This window comes from Eschscholzia californica, unplaced genomic scaffold (genome assembly GCF_041429995.1).
Source record: "Eschscholzia californica isolate CP2 unplaced genomic scaffold, dmEscCali1.0.p SCAF_2, whole genome shotgun sequence".
NCBI classification, from domain to species: Eukaryota; Viridiplantae; Streptophyta; class Magnoliopsida; order Ranunculales; family Papaveraceae; genus Eschscholzia; species Eschscholzia californica.
In genome coordinates this window covers 62,320,377-62,347,700 of record NW_028238309.1, presented here as the reverse complement: position 1 = coordinate 62,347,700, position 27,324 = coordinate 62,320,377, and the positions used below count along the sequence as shown (strand labels likewise).

At 35.0% G+C, this 27,324-nt stretch overlaps 3 protein-coding genes across 5 annotated transcripts; 1 reads left to right on the top strand and 2 right to left on the bottom strand.

The window, feature by feature from the left end:
* The first annotated feature begins 584 nt into the window (after positions 1-584).
* LOC147560030 (Transducin/WD40 repeat-like superfamily protein) lies at positions 585-10,840 on the top strand. Its single transcript, XM_086662018.1, has 18 exons — positions 585-934; positions 1,049-1,145; positions 1,243-1,296; positions 1,384-1,436; positions 2,055-2,088; positions 2,411-2,501; positions 3,835-3,926; positions 4,789-4,863; positions 5,109-5,200; positions 5,838-5,964; positions 7,038-7,127; positions 7,882-7,947; positions 8,066-8,157; positions 8,863-8,928; positions 9,024-9,090; positions 9,556-9,641; positions 9,974-10,100; positions 10,330-10,840. Exons 1-18 carry the CDS (start codon positions 873-875, stop codon positions 10,411-10,413), a joined length of 1,455 nt encoding a protein of 484 aa, XP_086518144.1. The 5' UTR covers positions 585-872; the 3' UTR covers positions 10,414-10,840.
* A 1,052-nt stretch (positions 10,841-11,892) lies between these two features.
* Positions 11,893-12,537, bottom strand: LOC147560029 (histone H3.2). The gene has a single exon (XM_086662017.1). It carries the CDS (start codon positions 12,467-12,469, stop codon positions 12,059-12,061), a length of 411 nt encoding a protein of 136 aa, XP_086518143.1. The 5' UTR covers positions 12,470-12,537; the 3' UTR covers positions 11,893-12,058.
* A 1,168-nt stretch (positions 12,538-13,705) lies between these two features.
* LOC147560028 (SURP and G-patch domain-containing protein 1-like protein) lies at positions 13,706-20,012 on the bottom strand. Of its 3 annotated transcripts, none has more exons than XM_086662023.1 (9): positions 19,769-20,012; positions 18,735-19,245; positions 17,653-17,779; positions 16,531-16,637; positions 16,088-16,243; positions 15,036-15,176; positions 14,742-14,921; positions 14,047-14,225; positions 13,706-13,958 (listed from the first exon to the last, which is right to left on the bottom strand). In XM_086662023.1, the coding sequence occupies exons 2-9, from the start codon at positions 19,126-19,128 to the stop codon at positions 13,932-13,934; spliced, it is 1,311 nt and encodes a 436-aa protein (XP_086518149.1). In that variant the 5' UTR covers positions 19,129-19,245; positions 19,769-20,012; the 3' UTR covers positions 13,706-13,931. The 3 variants fall into 3 exon arrangements, with proteins under 3 accessions (XP_086518149.1, XP_086518147.1, XP_086518148.1); XM_086662021.1 differs by having other exon boundaries at positions 16,088-16,252; positions 19,769-19,990; XM_086662022.1 differs by having other exon boundaries at positions 16,088-16,252; positions 18,735-19,942.
* Between the last annotated feature and the right edge of the window lie 7,312 nt (positions 20,013-27,324).

Genomic DNA, 27,324 nt, shown 5'->3' with positions numbered 1-27,324 from the left:
AATATGACGATACTAGAATGAATGCCATCCAACACAGAGATTATGATGTCGATTCTCTTCTAGTGATTTTATACTTGAAACACAGATCTTAGTTATTTTTATACACAATATGTGCCTCTTTTGATAGATCTATTTTCTCTCTCTAGGAGTACAATCTCAATTCTCAATTAGAGAGATTTACCACAATCTTCTAAAGTTCATCTTCATCTTCGTTCAACACTGATGCAAAAATCGATTCTCTTTTAATGGATCTAACTTTTGATGGAGAGTTGTCGATTTGGAACTTATTTCTGTCGAATCATGAAGTTTAAAGTGAATATTAACTGAGAAGATGTATAGAAATGGAAGACCAGGGATAGATTTTGGAGTCGGTTTGAGGAATTGTAGGGAGAAAATCAAAGATTCAAACAAAAAACCGCCAATAACTGCTCCGGTAGGAATTAGGAGGTTGCGCCACCAACCCCTAAAATCCCTCCGCTGCATGAAGAAGAAATAATTTATTGTTGGAGAAAGAGGTGTATTAGTTTATTTTCAATCCCTCTGTTCCCTCTTCTTTTGAAGTGGTTAGGATAGATCCTAATTTTGTTAGACTCGAACAACACAGACTCAAGCCAGTTCGAGTGTCTTCAGGTGCCCAGTCTGTAGGTCTCGGATTATTGAATCCGAGGCCCATGGAGAGTGGTAAGACAGGAGCCGGCCCAGAACCAAAAGACGGGGTCTAAGCAATGCGCGCTAAAACCCTATAAAAAGTAGACATGAAAATGGCGGGAAAACTAGCTCCACCACCAAATCTGCCAATCTAGAATTTCCACAGGCCTGATTCGCACCTCCAATAGGAAACCCTAACCCCCCCCCAATTAGTCTCAATCTTCATGGACAAATATGTAGTTCATCACCCATCTCATCCCGAAACCCCTAAACCCATCACTCGAAGGTAATTAATTATCCATTCACTCTCAGTATTTTGATTTCTTTCTCCTAATTCCTTGATCAGAGATTTATCTCCAATTTAACGAATTGATTAATGCCATTCTACTTGTAATTCTAGGTCACCATGGAAAAGAAGTGTTCTTGAATTGACTGGCAAAGTTTCTTCAAAGTATCGCCATGAAATTTCCTCTTTGTTGCTTGAATCTTATTCTGAGGTATTTATTTCAAAGACCTTTCATTTGATAGTTGATATATGTTGTAACTATCCAGTTTAATTCGATATGTTCATTTGGGTGTTTATTTTTTGGGCAGATTGGAGCTTTTGCTCATGTATATCATATTGGTGAATCAAACTGTCAAACTCATGTATGGATTTCCATTTATTACCACATCTTACTTTAGGTTTTACATTTTGTAGCTTAATTTGAGTTGAGAATTCTTGGATTTGTACAGATGAATCGTATGTTCAACATTGCAAATGTGGGTAACCAAGTACCTCTTAGAAGGTTAGTAATCATACTACCTTCACACTATCCCAAACAAAAGATTGACATTTAGGTTGAGTGTTCGAACGTGGTAGTTGATTGTTGCCCTCTTGTTTTTGAGTCTTAAGTTTGAAATAATTCTCTCTGTAACTCACCCGCAAACCCATATTCAATCTTGTAGGTCGGCGTAGTATTATAATTAATATTGCGGGTAAGTTCATGCCTTGGTAGATTGGGATTCATGTCACAATTGACCATGAGATATTGGATTTGCTCCAACTAATAATTAAGCCATGAAAGTAATAGGTAACAATTTCAAATTTCCGACTATTCGATATTGATCGTTGATGCCCCATAGCCTACGTGTAACGCCACAAAACCTGATTACGAGCAACGCGTACCTTTTGATGTTTCCAATCATACCCGCTTCCTGTTCACCATGTCTTGCAAAAACAAAATGTAACTAAAACCACTTTTAATCATAAAGTTGACTTCCCTTGAGGGAGTGCCCTTATGGTAACTCGATTTACATCAAACCTAACTGTGTTGTTAATATGTTTATACTGTTTTACATGTATCTTCTTCAACCATTGTCGTTTGCTCAACTTTTTATTTTATTTTAATCTACAACTTTTGCAGGGAGGGCGTAACTGGACTAGAATTTGACACCAAGGTGAAAACTAGATCCTTGTATTTAGTTTCACATTTTGTAAAATGAAATGAAAACTCCAAACAATTCATTCACTTTAACAGGTTCATACTTCATTTGATATGCACTTATTTATAGGTTCGCTAAATGTTATAATTGTTTGCAATAAAGTTGTAATTTAAGGGGCCCATAGTTTAATTTTAATTTTTTATCACTGCTGGTTCGAATTGATGGCTTTTAACCACTTGATCAAGTAGAAATACATCATTTCTCACACTTTTGTCACAAATATTGGACATTTAATTTCCTACTATTATTAATGAATTGTTGATTTTGATATTTGTAGGGAATATATCTGGCTTCAGTAACAAGTTCTGGTTGTCTCACAGTTCATGACTTTGAAACTCTATATTGCCTCAGCAATGGCCTATCGCCATGTAAGTTTCTGATTAGCCTCCATTACACTATAGCATGTAGTTAGGGTGAGGAATGTAGTCCAGATAGGATGTCTCATGTCTATGCATGTTACATTCCAAGTTATCATCAGAAAGCCAAGTCCGAGGTGAACCATTTTTCCGAAGGAAAAAAAAAAAAGTTTTACTCCTTCAAGTGAACCCCACTTTGGTGGGGTGGTATCGTGTATGTTTCTCCACTGCTGTACCAGGGTTCAGTTACAGTACATTATGGCATGTAGTTAGGGGTGAGTAGTGTCGTCCGGATGTCTATCATGCCTCCAGACTTTCCCCGCGGGCAACTATGGTAACACGTGCACCTTGCATGTGCCTACGCAAAGGTGCAAAACAAGGAAAAGGTGTTTCATGTGGACTTAGAAACCCTTCGCATTTGTTATGTATTTTATGCATTTTGTTGGGTTTTATTATGTTCGTGCCTTGCTTCACACAGGCATGCTTTCTGCAGTGCCCCTTGTGCCTAAGATTACACCGCTACCAAGAATGATATTGGAAAATGGAAGTAGATCCGAACTCTTGACATATCGCTCTTTGTTTGGTTCAGGAAGCAATGTTACATAAACATGCTAGAATGCATTGATATTTTTTGAAAGATTAGAATGGATATATTGAAGAAAAAAAGGATTTACAAAGAAAAAAGAAAGGTTGTAAAAACGATCAGTTCGGATTGATGATGCATTGATATTGTGTACATTATGTGAATTTGTTGGCAATAACGATCAGTTCGGATAGATGATGAAGAAGAAACTATCAAATTTAGGTTTTACTAATGAGACTTTCTTACTAAGTTAACTTCAAGTCATCATAAATTCTTGATTTATGTTAACATGTACTCTAAGTAGGCTTTTATGATTGAACTACCGAAAGAAAAAACTCTAGAACTTACAAAAAACATAAACATGTGCACACTAAAGAGGAAATGGCAGCTGGGGCTGATAGCTAGTGCCAGGCTTTTCAGGTTCAATGCGGATCAGTAGTAGTTTTTTTACTCCTTCATTACCATTCAGCTCAAAATATGTGGTAGCATGCATGTTCGCGAATCAATTCAACTGCTATTTGAATTTATATGTGCCAGAGAGTGACGGCATTATTGAGAAAAACATTATTGTTCTCAGAAATTACAGAAAAAATAACTTTTCTTCATGAGTTCTAAGGCCTTCTGGCTTCAGACTTAAAATAAAGTACCGATTGACTTAGTCACCTGATTCCGGAATTCCTGCTGCTGAAACTAAAAGCTCTCTAATAGTTCTTAAAATTGTTATATCCACTGAAATTATGATCTGTGGTTGACAACTGGTAGGTTTGCAGGAAGATGAAACAAAACAATTGTTGCACCTTAACACTCGCCAACAACTTGATGTTGTCCGATGGAATACTGCCAACCAAGATGAGGTTTGTACCTGGTTACTCTTCCAATCTTGGTTTTATTTCATTTGGTAGAGTCCCCTTATAATATTGTTTATATGTTGTTAATGTGTAAATTTTGACCTTTCTTGTCATAGATTGAAGTTTGCAATATGAGAAGGCATAGTTGGACTTTAGATATGTTGTATGCATGTCCTTTACTGTAGATCAGTTACACCCTTGGTTTCCAATTATGATTTGCTAAGTACTAGTTCTTATTAACAATCAATTTCTTGCTTTCCGCTATATATAGAAAAAATTGAGCTCCGATACTTCAACTTAGTTTCCATCTTTCTTGGGTAAATCAGTAGCAAGGGTCGCAATTGCGCTTCCTATATGTAGTCATAAACTCCTAGAGGGGTAACTTAAATTATCAAAAATTTGAAGGATATATCTACCTTTCCAAATCCCAAAATTAGAAAGAAAAAGGAGAACATGATGCCTCATGTCTACTACTTCCTTTACTACCTATCCCATCGCGCAGATTAGTTCACATTGCTTTTAACCAAATGGTCTTGTTAACTAAACAGTTAATTTACGTCTAAATTTTTACCCAACCTTAACTTTTTAATGATAAAACATCGAAAAACATGTTGTTTTGCCAGCCCCACAACTCACCTCCCTTGAGACACTATGAAATATAAGCAGTGCATGTTAAACCTAAGCATATAAAATCAAATTTATTCACATTATATATCAAAGCTAGCACACTCAATCAAAAATTCAAAGGCAATATGATAAAAAACCGAAGTAGGTGCTTGTTTCACAGGCCGTTATCTGTTTTGTTGTCTGAATTGCTTTCTGTTGTTAAATTTGAAGAGCTTAACTATGTTGTTATTTTGTTCTGTAGGTTGCATGTACATCTAGGCAAAGTAATGAAGTTCTTATTTTCGATATTGGTTATGTGTCTTCAGAACCAGTTGAAGTAAGCATTTCTTGTTACTTTATATTTTCCACATCAAGTACTTCATGCCTCGGTAAATATGTTGATGTGTGTAAACTTCTCTACAATATGACATGAATAAGTTAATTTATCTTGAGCATTTTGGATCAAGTCACACTTCTCTACATGATGACATGATATCACATTTAAGAAATAAGAACTGCATCTTGCAACTTTCTCAAAGCTTTTTGACTTGAACACCCTACTTACGGCAGAAGTCTTATCAGGTGTTAAGGAAGAAACCCACTGTCACAGTTCATGGATGTCAAGTGCCCAGAGGCTTATCCGATATTGCTTTTACTTTGAGTGACAAGTCAAGGTTCGTAAATTAAGCTTTATAATAGATAATTGTTCTAAACATCCTTATTTTTCTACATCTGGATTTGAATTTTAAATAACTTCAGTTACAATTCTATTTTCCCGTTCACTTCTCCTATGTATTTTCATAATTTTTCCAAATTTTTGATTTACTTACTTCCGCACCTTTATAGTTTGTACACTGTAATCATGATCCGACAAAATATTCTAGTATCCAACACCTTAGGCCTTTGGCGCCGATGGGCTTGGCGTGTCCCGTACCCAAATGTATATGTGACAATTTGTCTAGTTCTAAATATAGGTTTTGCGTGATGACATAGGTTCGGGATGCACTATTGTGAATCGTACAGACTGAAATTTGTGGGAAGTCACTTCTGGACTTGGCATTGCCACTTGTGGGAAGTTATTATAGTCAACATAGAGTTACACAGGATATATTAACTATTATCTCGTATTGTGTTCCTAACAGCATTAGCCTATATTACATCCGCTATTCCTCCCAATCAAGAACTGTCCGTAATTTTCATTCATTAATGACTCTCATTAAGTCATTGAGATCTCGAGGAGCTGAGGGTATTGATGCAATTATACTCGTTTTCCTAATTGGTTTCTGTCCCATTTATTGTCTGCTATCTCAGGTTGTTGGCATCTGATGTACATGGTCTTATCAACATATGGGACAGGCGGACTAGCAATCTTCCATATCTTGAGCTTAGTACTAATTCACGCAGCAACCTTAACAGTATCCAGTTAGTGGAAAATCAAGTTAGTGGTGTACTTCATAACTTTCGTCATGTTGATTAAGATTCCATTACATGATAATCTGATAAAAGTTGTTATACATATTTTTTTTTCCAAGCAACACTTTTTGAACTACATATGTTCCTGTTTGTCTTCAAAGTTTCTTTGTTTCATCACCTCCTAATGTTCCAAGCCTTGGTTATGACCTATGAGAATTAAAGGTTGCCAACAGATTGAGCGGCTTCCAAATGGGTGGACCCCATGCTTGATGCCCACATGGAGGTCCTTGAAATTCCAAGATTTATATTATTTTTGTTTATCCATTCCACGTTTCGTTACTTGCATATATTTAGGAAAACTTGCTTGTCAAGATTTTCTAGAATTAGTTAAATGGAATTGAGAAACTCAATGTGGGAGGGCTTGTTTTCCTAATATGAGGAGGTGATAGGGTTTAGGGGAATTTAAGATACAAATCAGCTTAATGTTATATATTTTATCTTAATGAAGTTCAAATTTTACAATCTGAAGAGACTAGTTGAATTAGTAAACTAAATAAAATGGGAAACTTATCTAAACAAAACCTACAAATTTAGTAATAAATAATATCTAAAAATATAATGGAGAAAATAAGAACTCCTCCTAAATAGTAGTAGTGGTTGTCTCTTAGGGGAGTCCCTTCTGAAACTTCGGGTCACATCAATAAGACACTGAAAGATACTTCTCTTAGGATACAAGATGTCTTACATAAATCTTGTTTGGGAGATGCTAGAGTGACTTAGAGGATGACATAATGACGTGGAATTAACTAAAAGACAAGATTTTCTCAATGTTTGACTACGGTGGGGACCGCTTTTGTTTTCAAATGAGGAAACATGTTATCCTCTAAGTACCAAATTCTAAGTCACTCTATCATTTCCCATCTTGTTTTGCATGCTTTGCATTTTCCTCACGTTTGTGCTGTCTTGTTGTTGCTGGAATATGTTTGAAAAACTGATTTAGGTTGTTTTATTGTTAAACAGATTGTTTTATGTTTAAATAGATGGTTTTATGTTTACAAAAAAATTCTTCAGGAAGATCTTTGTTCTTCATTATTGTAGATTGTTTTTGGAGCTGGTAAAAATGGAACTATATATGCTTGGGATCTTCGTGGAGGAAGAACATCTTGTGCTTTTCAAAGTCATAAAGAGGTATAACTGGACTCGCGTGCACTTTACTTTCAATTTGTGAAGTTTTGATTTTCTATTTGTTTTCATACAATGTCATTCAATTATTTATTGAGTTATCTTCAGCTTAACTGTACTGGCTAAGCGTTTCTTGCTTCCTGAAACACGCCTCTTTTGAGTTTACATAGTGGTAGTGAAAGTGTGAAACTCAGACGCAGTGTTCCGAGTTTTTACAAAAAAAAAAAAATCATACATTGGAGTTGTACATTTTAGTTTCTCTGATTGTGTTCAAGTACTATGAACCCAATTTGATATTCAAATTATACTTTATGCCCACTGAACTACAGAAGTGATCACGAGTATCAATCAAGTTTCGAATTATCCACTTTGACATAAGTAGCGTTACCCGATACAGCTAAAACTCTATCGAGTATGCATTAAAATTCAACATCAGCATATATTTGCGATGTTTCACTCCTAAAATTTGTAAATGTAGATTCAATTATTTAACCTTAAAAATACATCCGTGTCAAACCCTTAAATATAACTTTAATGGAAAACTTACCTAGAGATTATCTTCAAAAGTGAGTAAAATCAAACTTTATGAATTCCTATTGCAGGAAATTGAATAGCCTTTTTCCTTGCTTATTACTCTTTAACAGGCCTCTTGTAATTGTCTCCTCTTATTGCTCTTATTTTTATGGATTAGCTACACTAACCTGGTACAAACATACCATTCTATTTATCAAGTATATGCATTGGTTTTGCTTTCATTCAGGCAAGCCATCCTCCCTTAACATCTTGGAAGCTAGCACCACTACTGGAGAGAATTCCTTCACTAAAGGTATTAAAAAATTATGTTTATGTGCCACTTAGTATTCAATACTTGATTTACAGTTTGTTGATTATGGCTTGTAAGTTAACCGTTCTTTTAATTTCCCCTCTGGTTTAATATTTCGTAGGCACAGTCCGATATCCTCTCGAGGGAGATTCACTCAATTGATCTCGATCCATCTTCTCCATATCAACTTGCTTTTCATCTTGATGATGGTTGGTAGGTTTTGGCGTTCCTTTATGCTTCTAATTTTTATTCAATTCAATTATTTTTATGTGTTGTCACTAGGTATCTAGAATGATTGTTGCATGGGCACCTTAAAGGCACAAATCTAACTCTTAGACTTTATAATAAACATGCATACATAACTGGTGAATCAGCTTTCCCACACATACGCCAGGCAAATTGATTATCCCCACTAAAGATGCATAACAAAACTCAAGCTAGCATGTTTGCCAGTTACAAATGGATATAGAAATAGAATTGAGTTAACTCCTTGAAGTTTGAGGCTCACAAATAGATTGCTGACTTGATTCCGGTAATGGTTCCATGTTTATGTCTGCGGTGCAATTTAACCTTTATGGATTGTCTTCATCTAATTATTGGACTTTATAATGGCTATTAGGTGTTCCAACATCTACTCTTGACCTTCATCTTTCAGATGTTCCATCAACAAGAAATATTGCAATTAAGTTCCTTTGTTTTTGCTATTTTATGTACTTTCTCTCTTTCAAAGTGTCCTATGTGTACTTTATCTTTATTTTTTGACGAATTTGACCGCATTCAAGTTTTTTTGGTTAATAAAGCTTTCTGCTTGTGAAAGAGAGTGGCCTGGTCATTATATGTCATAACCAGATGCTTCGAGAAAAGTGTTTCTTGGAGTTCCGTTTGTTTCCTCACTTAACCTTTTACTGTTTATTTTAGGTCTGGAGTTTTGGATACCAGTAACTCCCGAGTGACTCATATCCATTGCCCACCCCCTGCTTGGTTGTAAGTAGAGTCAAACAACTTATTACATGATTGATACCTTACGAGTTACGGTTTTGTTCTTACACTTACCACTTGTCTTTCTGTGGATAACTTAGAAATGGCCCAGAAACGTCCATCAATTGTACTTATTTAAGGAAACCATCATGGTTGCCTACATGCTCGGTAGGTTTTCGAAACCGTTCTCTTTATTTGCTGCTATTTTTTTCGATAATATGAATACATGTGCTTCTGCCTAATTGTTCTCCCTAGTACTCTTCATCGAACTACAGCTCATTAGGTTATAGGTTACCACTACCAGTAGAAACAAAAATGATCTCATAATTCGGAAAAAAGATTGTATAACTAGCACTCAATCTAGAGAATTAGTCAACGCTAATAGCAGCAGCACACAAGACGCATCTGCTTGCATCATCTCATAGCTTTTATTTGCAGTAGCGAACTCTGAACCTGGGATACAATAAATCACAATTTTCTGATAAAGAAGTGAAAATAATAACTGTCACCTTATATTTATGTTATTTAATGCTTCGGATCTATAAGCCATTTACTTTTTTTTGTTGTTGAAATATAAGCCATGTACTTGCTGGTTTTGTTTAGACTCATCATTTGACCTAATGACTTGTGAAGATCTATGCAGTTGGGTCGTCTTGCAATAACGGCATTCATCTTTTAGATTTCCATCCGGATCCTAACTCAGCTTGCTACGTGGTGAAGTAAGAGCTGTTAATTTGTAATTACAATAAAGAATTACTTTCGACAAATTAATTTCTTATATTCCATAGGTTAGATTTTTTGGACCTATTGACGTGTATACTACAATACGTAGTTTACTTTTTACTATTTTCTTGTTATTTCCTGGTTCTTGGGTCATCAAGATCTATGGAAGTTCAAACTCTGTTATAATGGCAAAACTACGAATGGTTTTTCAATTCTGCTGAGTTGGCTTGATAGATTTCGTGAACCTTGCCTGTTATTGTCTTAATAGTTTGTTCTGAAGTTCTTGAATATATTTAAAAGATCACTTACTCAGTTTCTCTTTCTACAGTGACGAACTTCAGAACTTAGCTGAGCAAAATAATCACAAAATGCAAAATAAGTTTATTCCCTTGTCAGAAGGGGTTTCTATTTGTGCTGCTCATCCCCTTAATGGGACTATCGTTGCAGGAACAAAGGTTTGTATTTCGCGACATAGTTCATTATATTTTAGTATATTGAGTGATTTGGTTACTGGTTACTTATCATTATTTTTGCCACTTCTGCTTACTAGAGTTTTACCTACCTATCTTATCTTTTGAATACACATAAACTGCATTATAGTATTATACTAACAGAAGTGTAGGTAGAAGTTCGATATATTACATTTTAGTTAACCCGCTTTTAATATGACTATTTTAATTTCAGCAATCTTCTTTGCTTATGGTTTCTCAAAGACGGCAGTCGTTTCGCACTGAGGATTGCAACCCAAACAATGAAGAAGCTAGTTAGAATTTTGACATATACAAGTCTGACAAAGAAACAAACTGACTTGCTTTCAAGCCAATGCAGCAGAGTTGTTCAGCCTAGCAATTCCTCATCCGAAATTTCAGATGTCAGGCAAGAAGTTGCTTCAAACGCTGGACTGGATCATTAGCTAACCAAAGTTAATAGAGGTGACTGAGTTCTTTACTGAGTACCAATTGCAAAAGCGTGAGCTTCCTTAACCACTTCAACAAATAGGCGGTGCTTTTGACGGCAAAAAGTCAGCACCACCATTACCTTCCTTGTTGTTATTGAATTTCCCAATTCTTGGTTTATTTATTTGTGAGCAACTCTGTATGTAGATCTCTTAAAAGTTGTAAAAGAAACAGGTTGTCTCAAGGTGAACAAGTTCAAATAACTTCATTTTAAATGCAGTCTCCGATACGAAATAAAATCTACTGTAATGCTGAAATGCTTGTTTAAGATTTAAAACCTAATTATGCAAGATTTGTTTTAGAGTTCGTATCCATACAGAACACGAAAAATAGAACAGGCTGAACATCAGTGGAGCTTGGGAGCTGTTCAGTCAGCTATAAAAGGAAATGAATACTAAAAGAAGCTGAGTTCTCTTTTACTTCTTATTCACACTCTAAGAAGCTAGTCTAAGCAAGCATCCTCCATGGTTTTTCGCCGCAGGTTGATTTGGAACAAAGAAGTTCGGGCAGAAGTTTCATTCTGGGTTGGTGTTTCTCATCGCTTTTTAAGACTTCAGTCTCAATTCGAAACATATTTTGCCATCTTTAGCTCCATGACGAACAATCCTAACGCCACTTTGGATCGATGAAAGAACTGTAACATTTTTTTTCTTAAATAAATTCCAAAAGTCACCGTACAATTTAATCATGAATGAATACATGAATTGAATAAGCTCGGTAACTACCATCATCAAAGACTCTTGGGCTCTAAAGGTCATCATAAGTAAATGAAGTTTGTTCCCATTTTTACTTTATTTATACCCACAAGTTAATGACAGATGGATTCCACCTCTACTATAAATCGAACCTATGACTTCCAAATTTTAGAGTAGATGCACAACCAACCAACCAAACAGTTGTTGGCGAAGTCTTCATCATTTCATGGTTTCAAAGAAAGCAACACTAGTTGGTATTTCAAATCAACTAGGACATTTGGTACCTAATTAGTTCATTGTGTCACGGTTCATTGACATAGAATTTTTGCATACTAGGGGTACCTTTCACAAGCAAAAGGGCTCAAGCAAAGGAATCCTTCTCTTCACCAAAACAAAGAGAGAAAATGATAGCAGTGGTCACTAGAGGTTGTGATGGTTAGAAGTGGTCGTTGAAGCTTAAATGGTAAAAACATTGGTTAAAGATTAAGAACTAAAAAAACAAACATACAGAGTATTTGATTTTAGGGCTTACCATTGGGTTGCTCTTTAGTCATTTCGCATCCAACTAGATTGGTCATAACATTCTTAACAGAAAATTAATAACCCTAATTTCATTAAGATATACTAATAAACCTGACAAAGTAAGAAAAACAACAAACTATTACGTAAGTCTAAGATTTCACAAAAACCCTAATCTACCCATTAAACAACTAATAAGACCAAAATCAAACAAAATACTCCTCTTGTTGATTAAACTTATTATTAAGCCCTTTCACCACGAATTCTACGAGCAAGTTGAATATCTTTAGGCATAATCGTAACCCTTTTAGCATGAATAGCACAAAGATTTGTATCTTCAAACAAACCAACCAAATATGCTTCTGCTGCTTCTTGAAGAGCAGCTACCGCACTACTCTGAAACCTCAAATCCGTCTTGAAATCTTGAGCGATTTCACGAACCAATCTTTGAAACGGGAGCTTTCGGATCAACAGCTCGGTACTCTTCTGGTACTTTCTGATTTCACGAAGAGCGACAGTCCCTGGCCTGAATCTATGGGGTTTCTTCACTCCTCCGGTTGCCGGTGCTGATTTCCGAGCTGCTTTTGTTGCTAGTTGCTTTCTTGGTGCTTTTCCACCTGTTGATTTTCTTGCTGTTTGCTTTGTACGAGCCATTTTTCTATCTCTCTCTTGATCTTACAGACTCAGTTTCTCTCTCTAGGGTTTGGAATGAGACGCTTGATGATGTGAGAGAGGAGTGGAGTTATTTATGGAGGGAGAAAAGAAGAAGAATAAGGCGGGAGTTTTGAAATTTTTCGGGAAATTTGAATTTTATGTGAATTTTTTCGGGAAATTTAAATTTCATTTGGGGGGAGTGCTTTATTGTCGTTGATTTAGAGGGTAATTAACGGTCCAGATCTGTCTGGGTGGAGTCACACGGATTTGAATCTGTGCGTCTCTTTTGACTTCTGAAAGAAAAGGATTAATTCAATTTCGCCCCCTATTTGTGACTAACTGTAACTTTTGGCCCCATATTCGTATAACAATTTTATTTCGATCCTTCAAGACTTATTTTTGTTAGTCTAGTTTAACGGTCAACATTTTTCCTTTCATACCCCTATTTTAAAAATTAAAAGTATCTTTTTCTCTATCGTTTTTCCTATTCATTAGTCTAAAAGGATCGTCGGCAATGACTGGTCAACCATTGGCAATTACCTTCAAGGGAAAAAAAATTTCATTCTCTTCCCATCATCATCACCACCACACAGTCTTCGTCTCCATCTCTCCCTTTCCATCCCAAGAAACTCAACTCACCTCTTACGGACTAATATATTTTTTAGGTTAAGAGCATCAACTTTTTGTTGGATTACTCCTCAATAGATCCGAAGTACTCCTATTATTAGGTAGTGATCTAACCTATCTCAGAGTTTACTGTGCGCCAATGAACGTAGTTGTGTAGCAACAATAACTTCACTAATTGCTGCATGGAGTTCTTCCTTTAGAAGTTCATTTGATATGGGTGTCACAGAGTCTCGATTTTGAATAAACAATTGCACTTTTAGGTTGGTTATTGGAAATGAATATTTGTAACTAGTTTCTTACTAGTTACCCAGGCAACATAAATATTTACTACCCAAATCATCCTATTGGATAAATCTGTAGTATCCTGAGGGGTTTCTGGTTGAGGCGTAGCATTACCTCCAACACACCATATATTTTCACTAGTAAGCCCTCTCTAATCCTAAGAGTAACTCGAAATAATATAGTTCCTGCCTGAGAGTCCAGCAGTAATGAATGTCTCAAGTACATGAAATCTTCATGCTGTTACTACATTTCAACACTAGAAAAAGGGAAAGCGCAACAGCTAAACGAAGAAAAGCACTCAAAATCAAACTGTTTGCACAGGCAGAATTGCTCAATCCGAACTCTTTAACCCAAAAACAAAGTACAAATCGTTCATAATAAGAAGTTTCCATCAATCAAATTATTAATAAAGCAAGATAGGGGTCTTCCTTTATCTTATAATTTCAGCATAAAAAACAACTTTAGGAGTTTCACATTCAGCTTCAAACCAAAGGAGCTCGCTGATGCGGATATATGATTTCTTAGAGAGAGAGAGAGAAAGAGAGAGAAGCCTTCAGTAATACGCCTTCCTCGGGTTGTTCTGCATTTTAATTAAATACACAAAATCAATGAAAATTTCAATGTCTACGCAGGAAATAGAAAAAAATCAGAGTGAATGGGTGTTTTACAAGAGGGTTAGGTCTGTGACGGTAACCAAGCATCATTCTCTTTTTATACTGCTCATAGATGTCATCCTCGGGGTTGACCTCAGCAGGGTGTTCAGCTCCAACACCCAATGTGTTCAGTTTTACATTTCCAGCTGAGACCGGATCTGCACGTCCACTCTTTGAGCTCCCAAGACCCTCACCTTCAACAATTTGTTCAACATTTAGGACGCATTGAGTATCGGCTAATCAAAGAACAAAATGCAATATAACCCACTTCTACATTTTGGAAGTAGAAAGGACAAAACCTCCTTAAACATACAAAAAGCACAAAAAACCACTGAAGTTGTCACCCTTTTGGCTGTTTACACTAATGTATTTTAGTACTCTTGTGCTTTAAGCGGAGGACCTAAAACAGAGACCCGTTCATTGCACGTTCCCCAAGTCCTGGCTGAGAAAAGTCTGAGCAAACTATACATATATGTTTTTAATTGATTACACAGTTTGTGGCTTAATACAAATATCACGAGCAACAATAAATTCGCAAAGTATGCAACTGGTTGCACAGATAAGCATAATATGATGCTATTTGGGTGCAATTAACGAAATAAAGATAAAATAAAAGGTAAGCAAGTAAGACGTACAATATTTAAAATAAATAATATCATCAAAGATGGTCGGTCGCACAGTAAAGCTAGGAGAAATCCAAAAGAGATTACCTTCTTTCCAACCCATTTTGGACAAGAGCTTATGCCCAACATTGTCAGCTTGGATTTTGGACCTCTCGGCAGCTTCCAATACAGATTTTCGAGCAGCTGCATCATTGCAGCTTGCTAAGAATTTCTCCAGTTCTTCAGGAGGTATGTAGTCACCCATGTGATGTCCCTTTTTGCTTGGACCTAGAATTAACCATAAGAAACAACATATGTTTGTTGCTGGTGTCTTCGAACCACAAAAATATATATGCAAGTAATGCAACAACATAGTGAAGGGAACAAGGATGCAAAACACACCTGGACCTTGGAGAGAAGCAGGTGGAGGCATTTCATCTTTTGACTGTCTAGGCTGCCTCTGCCTCTCTTCTTGTGCAGCCTTCTTCGCGTAGAATTCCATCATAGCAATAGGATCAGCTGCTCTAGGCGCAATGGGTTCACCTACAAGCCCAAAATAAGTCAATTTACAAGAGAGGAGATTCTCATTCACGATATACATAAATCACAGAGGCACCTATAAAAAAAAAACTGAAATTCAAAACATGCAAGGACAGTACATGTATTTACATAAATGATATCCGATGTTTACAGCCTTTTGCCTAGCGATGACATCATATTTGACGTCAGCACTGGATGTAAAATCGCGGCCGTCAACTTTGAACGGCTGAAATGAGAATCTTTTTTTTAAAAGGAAGCACAACCAGCAGTTGCTGGAGCTAAACCTAGAAGGCACCGTGTCATACTGACCGGAGAAAAAACGCCAGTGTAAGGATTTCTTTTGAGTTTGGGTGGTCTGTGAGGGTTGATATTTTTCTGTGGTTGGGTTTTCGATTTATTTCCAATCCTAGGTTTCTGCTTTAAAATCGAATTGTTAAACCTCAGATTTCTCTTTTTTCCTTTGCCAAGTCAGATGTGTGATTAGTTGGGTCGTACGGATTTATCCAAATTAATTGATGAAAGCCGATACATAATAAAAAATAAGATCAGAGGCAACAGCTAAATAAGCAAAACCACCACTAAACATTTACTCTCGTTCATTTATTTCAAGTTGATATATTTTCTCTCATCTGTATAGAGATTTTTAGCAGTTGTGTAGCTCTTTCAGTAGTGAGTTCAAGTTAAATCAGGTAGCATGCCAAGTATACAATCTTGCGTGAATTTCCATCAACATATCAGTGCAATAGCTATTAACAAAATAAAGTGAAAATGAAAATCATGATATATAGAGGTCAAAATATAAATCTCGATGTCATTCTCAGAAAAACACATACAAACACAATCACCCTCATGTATAAAGACATGCAAATCAAAATTTGAAACAAGAAACTCAAACCAAAATTTGACGAGCATACCAGAAGAGGAGCTCCTTCCTACCGACGACGCTTGGTTTGATGTACGATATTTCTCGTCATTCTCCTCATACAATGCTGAGGCTGGAATTTGGTAGTTAGGTTGTTTCTGAAGAGAAGTCCTCGGAGTGCTGTTTGGCGTTTTAAAAGCAGAATAATCTGCGCCAGCTGAAAGTTTTTAGTATAAAAAAGACAGATCCATATTTACCAGAATATGCAAAAAAAAAAAAACGAGCAGGGCGAACAACTGTGTTTTATCGAACAGAGAAATAGCATCTTATTTGTGATTGTTATTGTTCATAACAAGTGAATGTACTGTAGAGCACCACAGTTGAGATCTTTTTGTCAATGATGCAATAACAGTTGACCCAAAAGTAAAAAAAGTGGGTTGATAACAATAAAGACATAACAACTAAGCGACAAAAAAAGATGGATAAAGTACTAACCACTGGGTGGAACTTCAGTAACTGATGTTTGAGCAAGAGCTTTTTCCTCCTCAATAAGTTGATATTCATAATATTTGTAGTCGGCAGAACTTGTATCAAAGAGAAATCTGCAAATACGGTTCAACAAAAATTTATAGCGGCAGATTATTTGCAGTTTCATGAGAACACCCCAATTTAGCTATGTAATATGATAACTAGTACGGGTATCAGTATCTGGCACCGGTACGAGGTATTCGACACGCCGAGTGAATAATGCCAATACAAGGAGAAGGCGGTTCACATACATTCTTTTTTCCAGATAAGAGGCCCATTATTTTATACATAATTTCTTACTTTTGATCAACGATTGTTATATTGCAGAGGATATGATTCTATAGTGCCATTTAACAGACCTAACACGACAGAACTCAAGTTAACACACGATGTACACACAAAAATTCACATGATATCCAATAAATGACTTGAGTATCAGAGTCTTCAATACAGAATCAGATTATTGGCATATCTGACAAGCCAAAAGATTATTAGAAGGGGTACTAGGGTAGCACATTCTTTTTAGGTATCTTCAAGCCAAAAGATCATTTTTAAATGTTAAATGAATAGTATTAAGAAAGAGAATAGTACAAAGGCATACAAAAGTGAGGTGCTAACTCCCTCAATTTTGGAGTAGCACCCAAAGAAACAACTCTAAAAGAAAATTACAATGTTGCATCTAGAGTCTCTCAATTATAGACGAAATAACCAAGCTAAATCAACATATCCAACTTAATTATTAGCACATTAAGTTTCAGTACCATACATTCTTTCTATTCAGTTCAGGTAATAAAAAAATTTAAGCGCTACATCCACAAGCTAGCCAAGAAGGGAATTTTATTCTAAGGCACATATTGCTTCTCCCATCTTTTAAATTTAAAGAGTCTGGTATTTATCAATATATATTGGAATTTTCATTTAGGCATCTGATACCATTTCAACATCCCATGAGAGAAAAATGAAGTTGTAATTGGTTAACATCAATCCAATCATAATACTAAGCAGAGTGAATAGGCGAAATACTGAACTAATATGAAGGAACTGCCATGTGAAGCAAATACTAATCTGAATATTGTTTTAAAAACATACTTGAAAGGTGTATCCCCGGGATTTCTTTGTCGTGTAATGCTCTCAAACTGTCTTCCATTTTTTGCTACAAAACTTGCTAATTTGTCTGCGACATTTCTCACTGCAGGATCCTTGGGGTAAGGTGGTGCTGCATGGCACTTAAAGAACTGATTAATACCGAGAGCATAAAGAAGTGAATGCAATTTACTCATTTAGCAGGCTGTTCCACATTTTCCATTTCTTTCATTCAACAACTCTTTCCACCAAGATTGACAGTCTTAAAACATAAGCTGCATTAATGAGACAAGAAACTTTCAAGAATGTCTTGTTCTCTGAAAACAGTAGTAACAGAAGTTAAGAGAAGTACTCAAATCTCTTAAAGAGACCACATTCCCGAAAGAAACTAATGCAAGAAAATTATTTTGTAGTAAAATTTTCAGGATGAAAGCAGCCAAATGCCACAGATACAATAAATTGATGGATTGTGGATGTTTATGACACCTCTGGGTTACTAAGTGAGAAGAGTAGTTAAACTGGACTCGAAGTCTCAAACTCCATGCTTCTCATTGGAAAAAGAATATTAGCCTGACTAACTCATCTATATACCACATGAAAGGTCCCTGGCTTCATATCTATCACAACAAAATAAGTCTACTACTCTGATAAATTGTTTGGAACACAAGCAAAAGATCAACACAAATAAAATTGTCTTCCAGAATCCTTATTCAAATCTCCAAATTTATCCCAGTTCTGGAAAAAAAAAAAACTAAATGGTGCAACGACAGATTGGAGTAGGGCGCGCAGAAGTATAAAGGCAGCATATATTGATTTCATATTAGAATATTAGATCGCAAGTAACTGTTTGATGAATTATTCAAACTCATGCATAAGACAAGCGAAATACAATAGCAACTATCTACAATTTGAAGCCCAAAAAATGTAATAATGATTTCTTCATCTTTTTCCAACTTATAACAAAATATTTATAAAATAAATGGAAGTAGATCAGACTATTTAGATATTTCTTTGTTGTATAATCTATTATGAAACTGTTTATCGACAAACAAAAAAAGGAAAAAGTATGTTAAACGAGCAATTATTACCAACATCCTCTTGCTTAATTGCCTTGTTGGAGGTTTCGACAAGACCCAACTTCTGTCGTTTGCTCGGTTCATCAGTCGGAACGTTTTTCACATCCTCTTCATCTTCATCCTCATCAACACCTAACTTAACTGGAGCTGCTGCAAGCTTTGATTTCTGCTTCAAGCTGAATGCAAGTTTACCCCCAGAAGAGCCAAGGCTCACTTTCCGTTTGTTATCTGCTCTCGAATCCAAAGCTGTCATATTGACACTAGAACGAGAAGTACCAGATGCACTTACGCCTGATTGAGACTCTTCAACTGCACCTCCCTTCTGTTGATTCTGTTGAAGTTTCTTAAACTTCTCCATAAATGACCCATCATTTACAAAGAGTGGAGAAGCAAGTTTTTTATCCATGGGTACAAAACCAATAAATCCCACTTCTTCGACGTATCGACAATAGGTATGTCAATATAGTTATGCCTTCTCTACAAGTAACTTCACTTGTCGATGATCTCTCTAGTTCAGAACTTACTGCATTGCTTAAGCTTCGTATCAGGAAAAATGAAACAATTTCCATGGATATATGGATAAAGAATAAAGCTAAAAACGAAAACACGACGAAAAACAACAACTTTTTCTAATTACTGAAACTTGTACTTGAAAATTAGCATCTATCACACAAACCTGTGCAAAATCAAACTATTTTTGTTGTTTTTCAAGATCAATAAAACCACAGATAGAAGAATAAAATGAAGAAAAATAGCATCTTGAAACAACATAACAAGAAAAAAAGACCTAATTCTATGACCAACACAAAACTGATTTTGATAATAAAATTTAATACACATATAGTTTTGGGTGAAAGGTCTACCTAATCTTCTGATTACATAGAGTTTGAATTGAAAATCTACAAATCTTCACAAACCCTTTGAAAAAAATTAAAAGTAAAGGGATGTATCTACAAGGCAAGGGAAACCCTAAATCTGAAAAAGAAGGGTAGATCTAAATAATACACGTATTACCAAAGATGTTTGATAAGGGTAAAAGAAGGCACCTTCTTTTGTTGTTGTTCTTGGCGAGGTCAGAGTTAAAAGATAGAGAGAGAGAAATCGTTAATGGCTTCTGATAGGGATTTGGAGGCCGACAATTCCTTGAATTTGTTTTATCAAAGCAAGCTAGGAGAAATCAGAGGAGGGATTTTCTAAGGGCAAGTCCAATGTTGGGCTCGCTCACCCAATATTGGGAGCCCTTAATTTTAGACCCGGAGCTTTGTCTCAATTCCAACGTCAGGCTCCCAATAGAGGCTCTCAAATCCAAATAATATACGTGTGCGAAATTTTGATTTTAGATTTCGACTATGAATTATTAGATTTCGACTATAAATTAAAATGTGATATTGTCCGAGATAGATAATTTCAAAAAGAGAAACACAAAAGAGAAAAAATAAAAAATAAAAATAAGATATAAAAATAGTTCAAAACATTTTAAGAAGAATAAAAAAAATCAGTTAAAAAAAATTAAAAAATTAATAAAATGAAGTGGGGACTCCCAACGGCCATATTTTGGGGTTGGGAGCCCCCCAGCCCGGGCTCTCGGATTGGGAGCCCAGCCCCCTAACATTGGATTTGCCCTAAGAGTGAAATTTTGGGGATTCCTAAATAATGTCAGGGCATTCGCGTTTTATTTTGGGTGGAAAAATCTTGGATGACACGGTCTCTTTTCGTTTTTCCAATGCTGAGTAGTTGAAAAGGTGATTCACAAACTCACATCCCCGACGACCCTCTATTAAAATTTTATTTTCCTTCATCGACTTCTCCTCTACCACTATCTATCTTTTTATCTCTTTTCTCTTATCTCATGTTCTTTATTTCCCCTTTCTCTTTCTTTAGCAGAAGCGATTATATCCTTAGTCGAGACAAAGAGACGGAGAAGAGGAAAGAGAAATAGAGTGGGTGAGAAAGAAATGATAGCGGAGGAGGAGGTGGCGGGAGGAGGAAAAAATTCTTTTTATTTTTTTTAACTAAGGATTGCCCGCAATAACAGTTTGTTACTGACCCTTCACGGACGACTGGTGTGAAAAGAAGTAGAAGGGACTGGAGAAATCCAAGAATTTTCCATCCAAAATATTGGTTCTAAAAATTATTTTGGATGCCCAAAAGTCATAACCTAAAACGATATGTAATATTTTCTTGACTAGGTTATGTATGCAATATTTTTTTGGTTTGGGTTACTCCGTCAAACCTATACAAACCACCGACGTGTAAAGTCTTGCCTCAATGATAGTCATACCGATAAATAACAAATAAAAACATTTGCTTAAAATTTTGACATTTTTTATCAATATATGGGTTGAAAGATACAAACGAATGTGTAGCATATGATATCGGCAACAAAAGTACCGTCAGATAACAAAGAACACCATTTGTTTACAATTTTGAAAATTTGTCGTTAGTAAGAGAGTGTCGATCGTGTACTTTACATTTCGGTAAGATACCACTGATGGATATAGTATGAGCTCGGTATATAGTCATAATGACGGATGATAGCGGCAAAAAGTGAACCAATATTGTACTCTACGAGTCGAAAACACGTCACTGATATATAACATATGGCCTCGATAATTGTCCTACAGATTGGTAACTAAGAACAACATTTATTTACAATTTTGAAAAAAATTCCGTCGATAAGAAGGCTATCAATGTTGTACACTACAAGTCAGAAAGATATCACCAATGTGTATGGGGTGGCCTCCGTGATATCCCTACCCGACTGATAACAAAGATCAACATCTGCTTATAACTTGAAAAGCTTTTCGCCCATAAGCAAAAGGTTGACATTGTAGTCTACCAGACGGAAATACACCCTGAAATGTTTTTCAACTTCTCTTTTGTGGAATCTCACTCTATATCTCTATGCTCTGGGATAAAAGATGACCAACATGAAGATCTCCAATATATTTTCTTCTTGCTATAGAAGATGGGAGAGAACATGAAGATGCGTGAGAATAATACAATATCATGAAAAATTAAGATATTTGTATAATATCATGAAAAATTAAGATATCTATATAAGAAAACAGAAGGGAAAACGATGACTGAGACAAACATCCTTTTTTAATAAATGATATTGTCTAGAAGTCCTTCTCAAAATTTAAAATATAGTCCTTTATAGAAATAAAGTTACCTATTTAAAAAACAATAATCCTTTCCTTCTTAGAAATAAAATAACTAATTTAAGAAAAAAAATAAACAAAATAAATTTTAATGGTTAAAAAAAGAAATTAAAATCTTCCTCTCTCAATAAAATAATAACTAATTTAAGAGAAAAGAAACAAAAAAAAATAATAACTAATAAAAATCTCTCTCTCAATAAAATATAACAATAAATTTCGTAACATTTGATTGATACAAGTGTCTGTGCCTTAGGGCACGGGATATACCCTAATTTGTATAATATCATGAAAAATTAAGATATCTGTACCTTATATATCCAAAGTAAGGAACAAGATGATCTTCTTATATTTCTTTAATGGAATGCATATAATAGGGTTGGAGGCTATACAACTCTAAATTCTAAAATTCCAGTCCTCTAACCCCTTGCAACTCAAGGATTTTACTAACCAGAAAAGTTTTCAAGCCGATATAATATCCAACAAAATTAAATTAATGTGGTGTGCTTATGTGACGCAACGGAAAATTCCGGAAAGAATTAGATCTTCGTCTACAACTTTTAAAACTTAGAAAAAAAAAATCTTTAGATCTCCGTCTTAGACTTATAGAACTTGAAACTAAGAAGAATTAACTAAAATACTGAACTTTATTGATTAAACTGGATGATTAAAACAACTACTGAATCCCCTTTATATAGCATTAGGGGTTTCCTTAACCTAAACAAATTATAATTAACAAATTCTAATAAATAAAATACTAGTTTCCTAAACCTAATCAAATTTCTAATAACAACTTCTAAAGGGGAAATCTAAATAGTTTCCGGGGTGTGAAATTTTAAAGGGAATATGTAAAATTTTGAAAATTTTCTGGGGAAATTGTCCATCTCACCTCTCTCCACCATACATGTCTCTCCACCTCATCTCTTTCTTCTCTGACGAAGGTCGTTGGTCGAAAAAATTCCGGTCGGCGAACTTCAACATAAATTTTTTTCTTGAACTCTTCTCTTTCTCTCTCTAAAAAAAAACCTCCTTCTCTCTCAAAATATTCCGGCGAAAGGGGTTCCTTTCGCCGGAGAAACCAGACCAGAATCTGGTTGTTAAAACCAGATCCCGATCTGGTTTGAAACCAGACCGGAATTCGATTTCATCAACCAGATCAGATCTGGTTTCTTCGGCGAAGGGGGTTCCTTCGCCGGAGTTTCTAGAGAGAGAGAGAGTGATTTTTTTTTAATAGAAAATTTTCCGACCGGCGACCTAATAGGAGAAGAGAGAGATGATGGTAGGGAGAGAGAAGATGAGGTGGAGAGAGAAGATGAGGTGGAGAGAGAGAGAGGTGAGGTGGGGTTTTTTTTATTTTTCCCTCTAACAACTTGCAAAATAAAATTGTCAAACAAAATTGACCAATTTTTGACCAAGTCTTCACACCCCGGAAACTATTTAGCTTTCCCCAAAGCGCTGGCCATCTAAAACCTAGAAGGTTTCTTAAAAATTTAAAACTACTAAACCTAACAATTATCTACTAACAAAAAACTGCGAAAATAACTTGATTTGATGATATCTAGGATTTTTCAGAAAATCTTCTGAAAATCTCCCTGCATCAGTCTCATCCACTTCAAAAAAATTCGCCTCGAGTTTACTGTTTGACTTGAATGTTATCTTGATTGGTACTCCCTTGATATATCCTTCTCGTGAACTATGCATAGGAATTACCAAATTTTTAGATTTGACTGACGATTTTACTAGGCCATAAAATATTTTTTGTCTGTAATTGTAATGTGACTCAAACTCTCTTTTCACTCAAAATATAAACTTGTACATATCATGAGTATAGTGATTGCAAATTATGAACTTCGATGAAGACTTCCGAATAAAATGATGCAGGGAGATTTTCATGAGATATTCCAAGTATCTTGGATATCTTAAAATCTAGTTATTTTAGTAGTATAATATATTTGTTCGTAGAGAATTATTATTTTTAGTAGTTTTATATTTTTAGGAAACTTTTTAGGTTTTAGATTATAGTATTTTATTTATTTAGAAGTTGTTATTAGAATTTGATTAGGTTTAGGATAGTAGTATTTTATTTGTTAAATTGTTATTTGAGTTTGATTAGGTTAAGGAAACCTTAAGTCTATATAAAGGGAGATCTAAGAGTTGTTTTATTCATTCAAGTGGATCAATAAAATTCAGTATTTTAGTTTATTCTTATTAGTTTTGGTTCTATAAGTCTTAAGACGGAGATCTAAAGGCTTTTTCTAGGTTTTAAAAGTTTTAGACGGAGTTCTAATTCTTTTCGGAATTTCCGCTGCGTCAGTATTCGAATGAATAACACTTCAGTATTTTAGTATTACTTGTTCTTTATTTTGGTTCTACAGGCTTTAGACGAAGTTCTAAGACTCTTTTCTAGGTTTTAAAGTTTTAGACGGAGTTCTAATTCTTTTCGGAATTTTCCGCTGCGTCATAAAATTACTTGTTAATCCATGTGAAACAATTTGAGATTCGCAAAATTCTAAGAACGGATCTTCGTATGAAGGAAATTTAATTGGACTAAAGTCTAACTTGCGAAGTTTCTCACCTTCTTCTCAATCTACTTCCTTTGACTCAATTTTTTGAACCACTTCAATTTCCTGAACAACGTCCTTTGTCTCAATTTTCTGAACAACTTCATTTAACTCAGTTTTCTGAAGAACTCTCTTTGAGTCAATTTCTTCAACAACTTCTTTTAACTCAATTCCCTGAACCAATTCTTCGTAAAAAATTTCTTCATTGTGTAAATTGATATTAGGAGACTTATCCTTGAACACAATAACGTTGGATTTTGCTTCATGAATAATAATGTTTGAATCTTCTAGGGTGACAGTTCAACATTCTTTAGTGGTGCTTCTTTGATCTTTTTTGTATTAAAGCGAGGTTGTTCTTCTCTCCGAAATCCAAAGTTCCTATATTCCCGCTCCTGAGCTTCAATATTTAGGGCCAAGTTGTATGCATCTTGAATAATCCATAAATTACCTAACCTCACCTTTTCTCTCAAAGTACATCTCAAGCTAAATTTTAATCTGTTCAGAAATCAATCTATCAGAATATTTACAAGTTCTGTAACGTTTCCATACTGTTTCTTTGAGCCAATTTTGAGAACTCCTCGTAATATTCATCCACCGAACGCAACTCTTGTCTACAGTTCTTGTATATCCTGAACAACTATTGTTGATAATCAGGAGGTATGAACCACTCCTTCAAGTTTCTTTCATAGACGACCAACTCTAGATTGGAGCCCTTCCTTGTCTCATCCTTATAAGTTGTAATTGATTCCCCCAATCTGCAACACTCCCTTTGAGTCTATAAGCAATGGTTTTAATTATCTCTTCATTGAGAATAGTAACCCACATACTGACTTGTCGTTCGACCTTATCTAGCCAATCCAAGAACTCTTCTATAGTTAAATACCCATCGAAAATTGGTATCTCTTCACTGATCTTGTACCTATTATAATCTCTAAGTGGGTGCACTAAAAAATTAGGGTACATGAGTTTTAGGCTCAAAATAAAATTCAAAAAGGGATTAAGGTTCAATCTTCACAGAAAATAGGATTTTAGTCCTTTTCTCTTTTGGAAGAAACATTGTTGATACATAATGTGTTATGTATGACACATATAAAAAAATGAAATAAAGTATGAAACTTTAACAATAAATAACACGTTATTTATGAAACAAAACAAGAATCAATAAACAGAAAACACTGTAACTTTGACATTTAGACATACTTTAACTATACTAAATGTGTTCTGTTGTAGAAATATACATAATTGATACGAAATAACGTGTATATTGCGAAACAAATAGTAAGTTTGAAATCAATCGAAAAAATCTGAGAAAAAAAAGAAAGAGAATTTTGGGGATTAGTTTTCAAAAGTGGGCTTTTTCTTATATAAAAGATTATAATGGGTATTATGATTAAATAGAAATGATAGAGATATATTTTTTTTTTATAGAGATGGGTCAATTTGGACTAAATATTCATTATAATTATTATTTTGACTTACAATCCTATATTAATATTAGGGTGGACTAAATGTGTGTTTAGGTGTTGATTTTTTGACTAAGAACCCAAAAATTAAAAAAATTATTACCATGATAGTATTTCTCCATATTGATTGATGGATAACAAAATAGGAAAAATAATAATACTGTGATTCTTTTCTTTCTTTCTTTCTTTTTTTGATTTTTTTGTTTTAAACCAACTTTAGATGCATCTTTGGCAAATGTGTCAGCGATTTGTTCTAAAGTGATCTTCGCGTAGATGATATCGAACTAGACAAATCCTCGCTCTTGATGCCAACTGACGCAATGGAAAATTTTGGAAAGAATTGGATCTTCGTCTAAAAATTTTAAAACTTAAAAAAGTCTTTAGATCTCCGTCTTAGACTTGTAGAATTTGAAACTAAGAAGATTTAACTAAAAAATCTAAAGCCTAGAAGGTTTCTTAAAAATATAAAACTACTAAACCTAACAATTATCTATTAATAAAAAATAGGAAACTACTAAAATAACTTGATTTGATGATATCTAAGATTTTCATAAAATCTTCTGAAAATCTCCCTGCATCATTATGAAACAATACGTTTAATCCTAAGTAAATGGTATAGAAATAAACTACATTTTCGAACATCTCATACATGTATATACGTACTGACACACATCTCTCAGATGATAGGTGGGATTGGTGCTTTTGTGCTAAGAGATGGCCAACATGAAGATTTTCAATATCTTTTCTTCTTGCTATAGAAGATGGGAGAGGAGATGAAGATGCCTGAGAATAATATAATACTTGTTCATGAATGTGAAGTGAGTAATCTCACGATTGCAATGGAGAAACCGAGAGAGGAGAGGCTAGAGAAATCGATTTAACAGATAAGAGTTTAGAGATACAAATTCAATTATATTTCTCTGTATATTAGGGTTTACACAATGATGTATATATATAGGTATACATTAGATAAGCATAAGGGAAAGATACATAAAGATACATCAAATCTAAGATAGCTAAGGTGGTTGTGATCTTTGGTGAGGCCAGTTGAGATCTTGCATGCTTGCATGGGTCGACTTGGGTCGACTATGGAGGTGCTCGGTTGGTCGGTTGATCATATGGGTCGGATACCCATAATAATGAAGATGATTAATAAGATCAACAACTGTGTTCCAGGATAAAGACAGAAAAAATAATTAGTGAAAAGGTTAAAACGGGGGAAAACTACCATCAACAGAGTTTAGACAAAAAGGTTCATCTAGACATTCTGTGAAAGATAGGGAGTAGAAAAACTCGACCATATACAAGTGACAACCCTTGTTTTTTTATTGTTTAGGTTGGGGTTGTTGGTGGATGATTTGGAGAAATAACAATATTATCCGAGGTAGAAAATTTTAAACGAAGTATGTGAATTTTG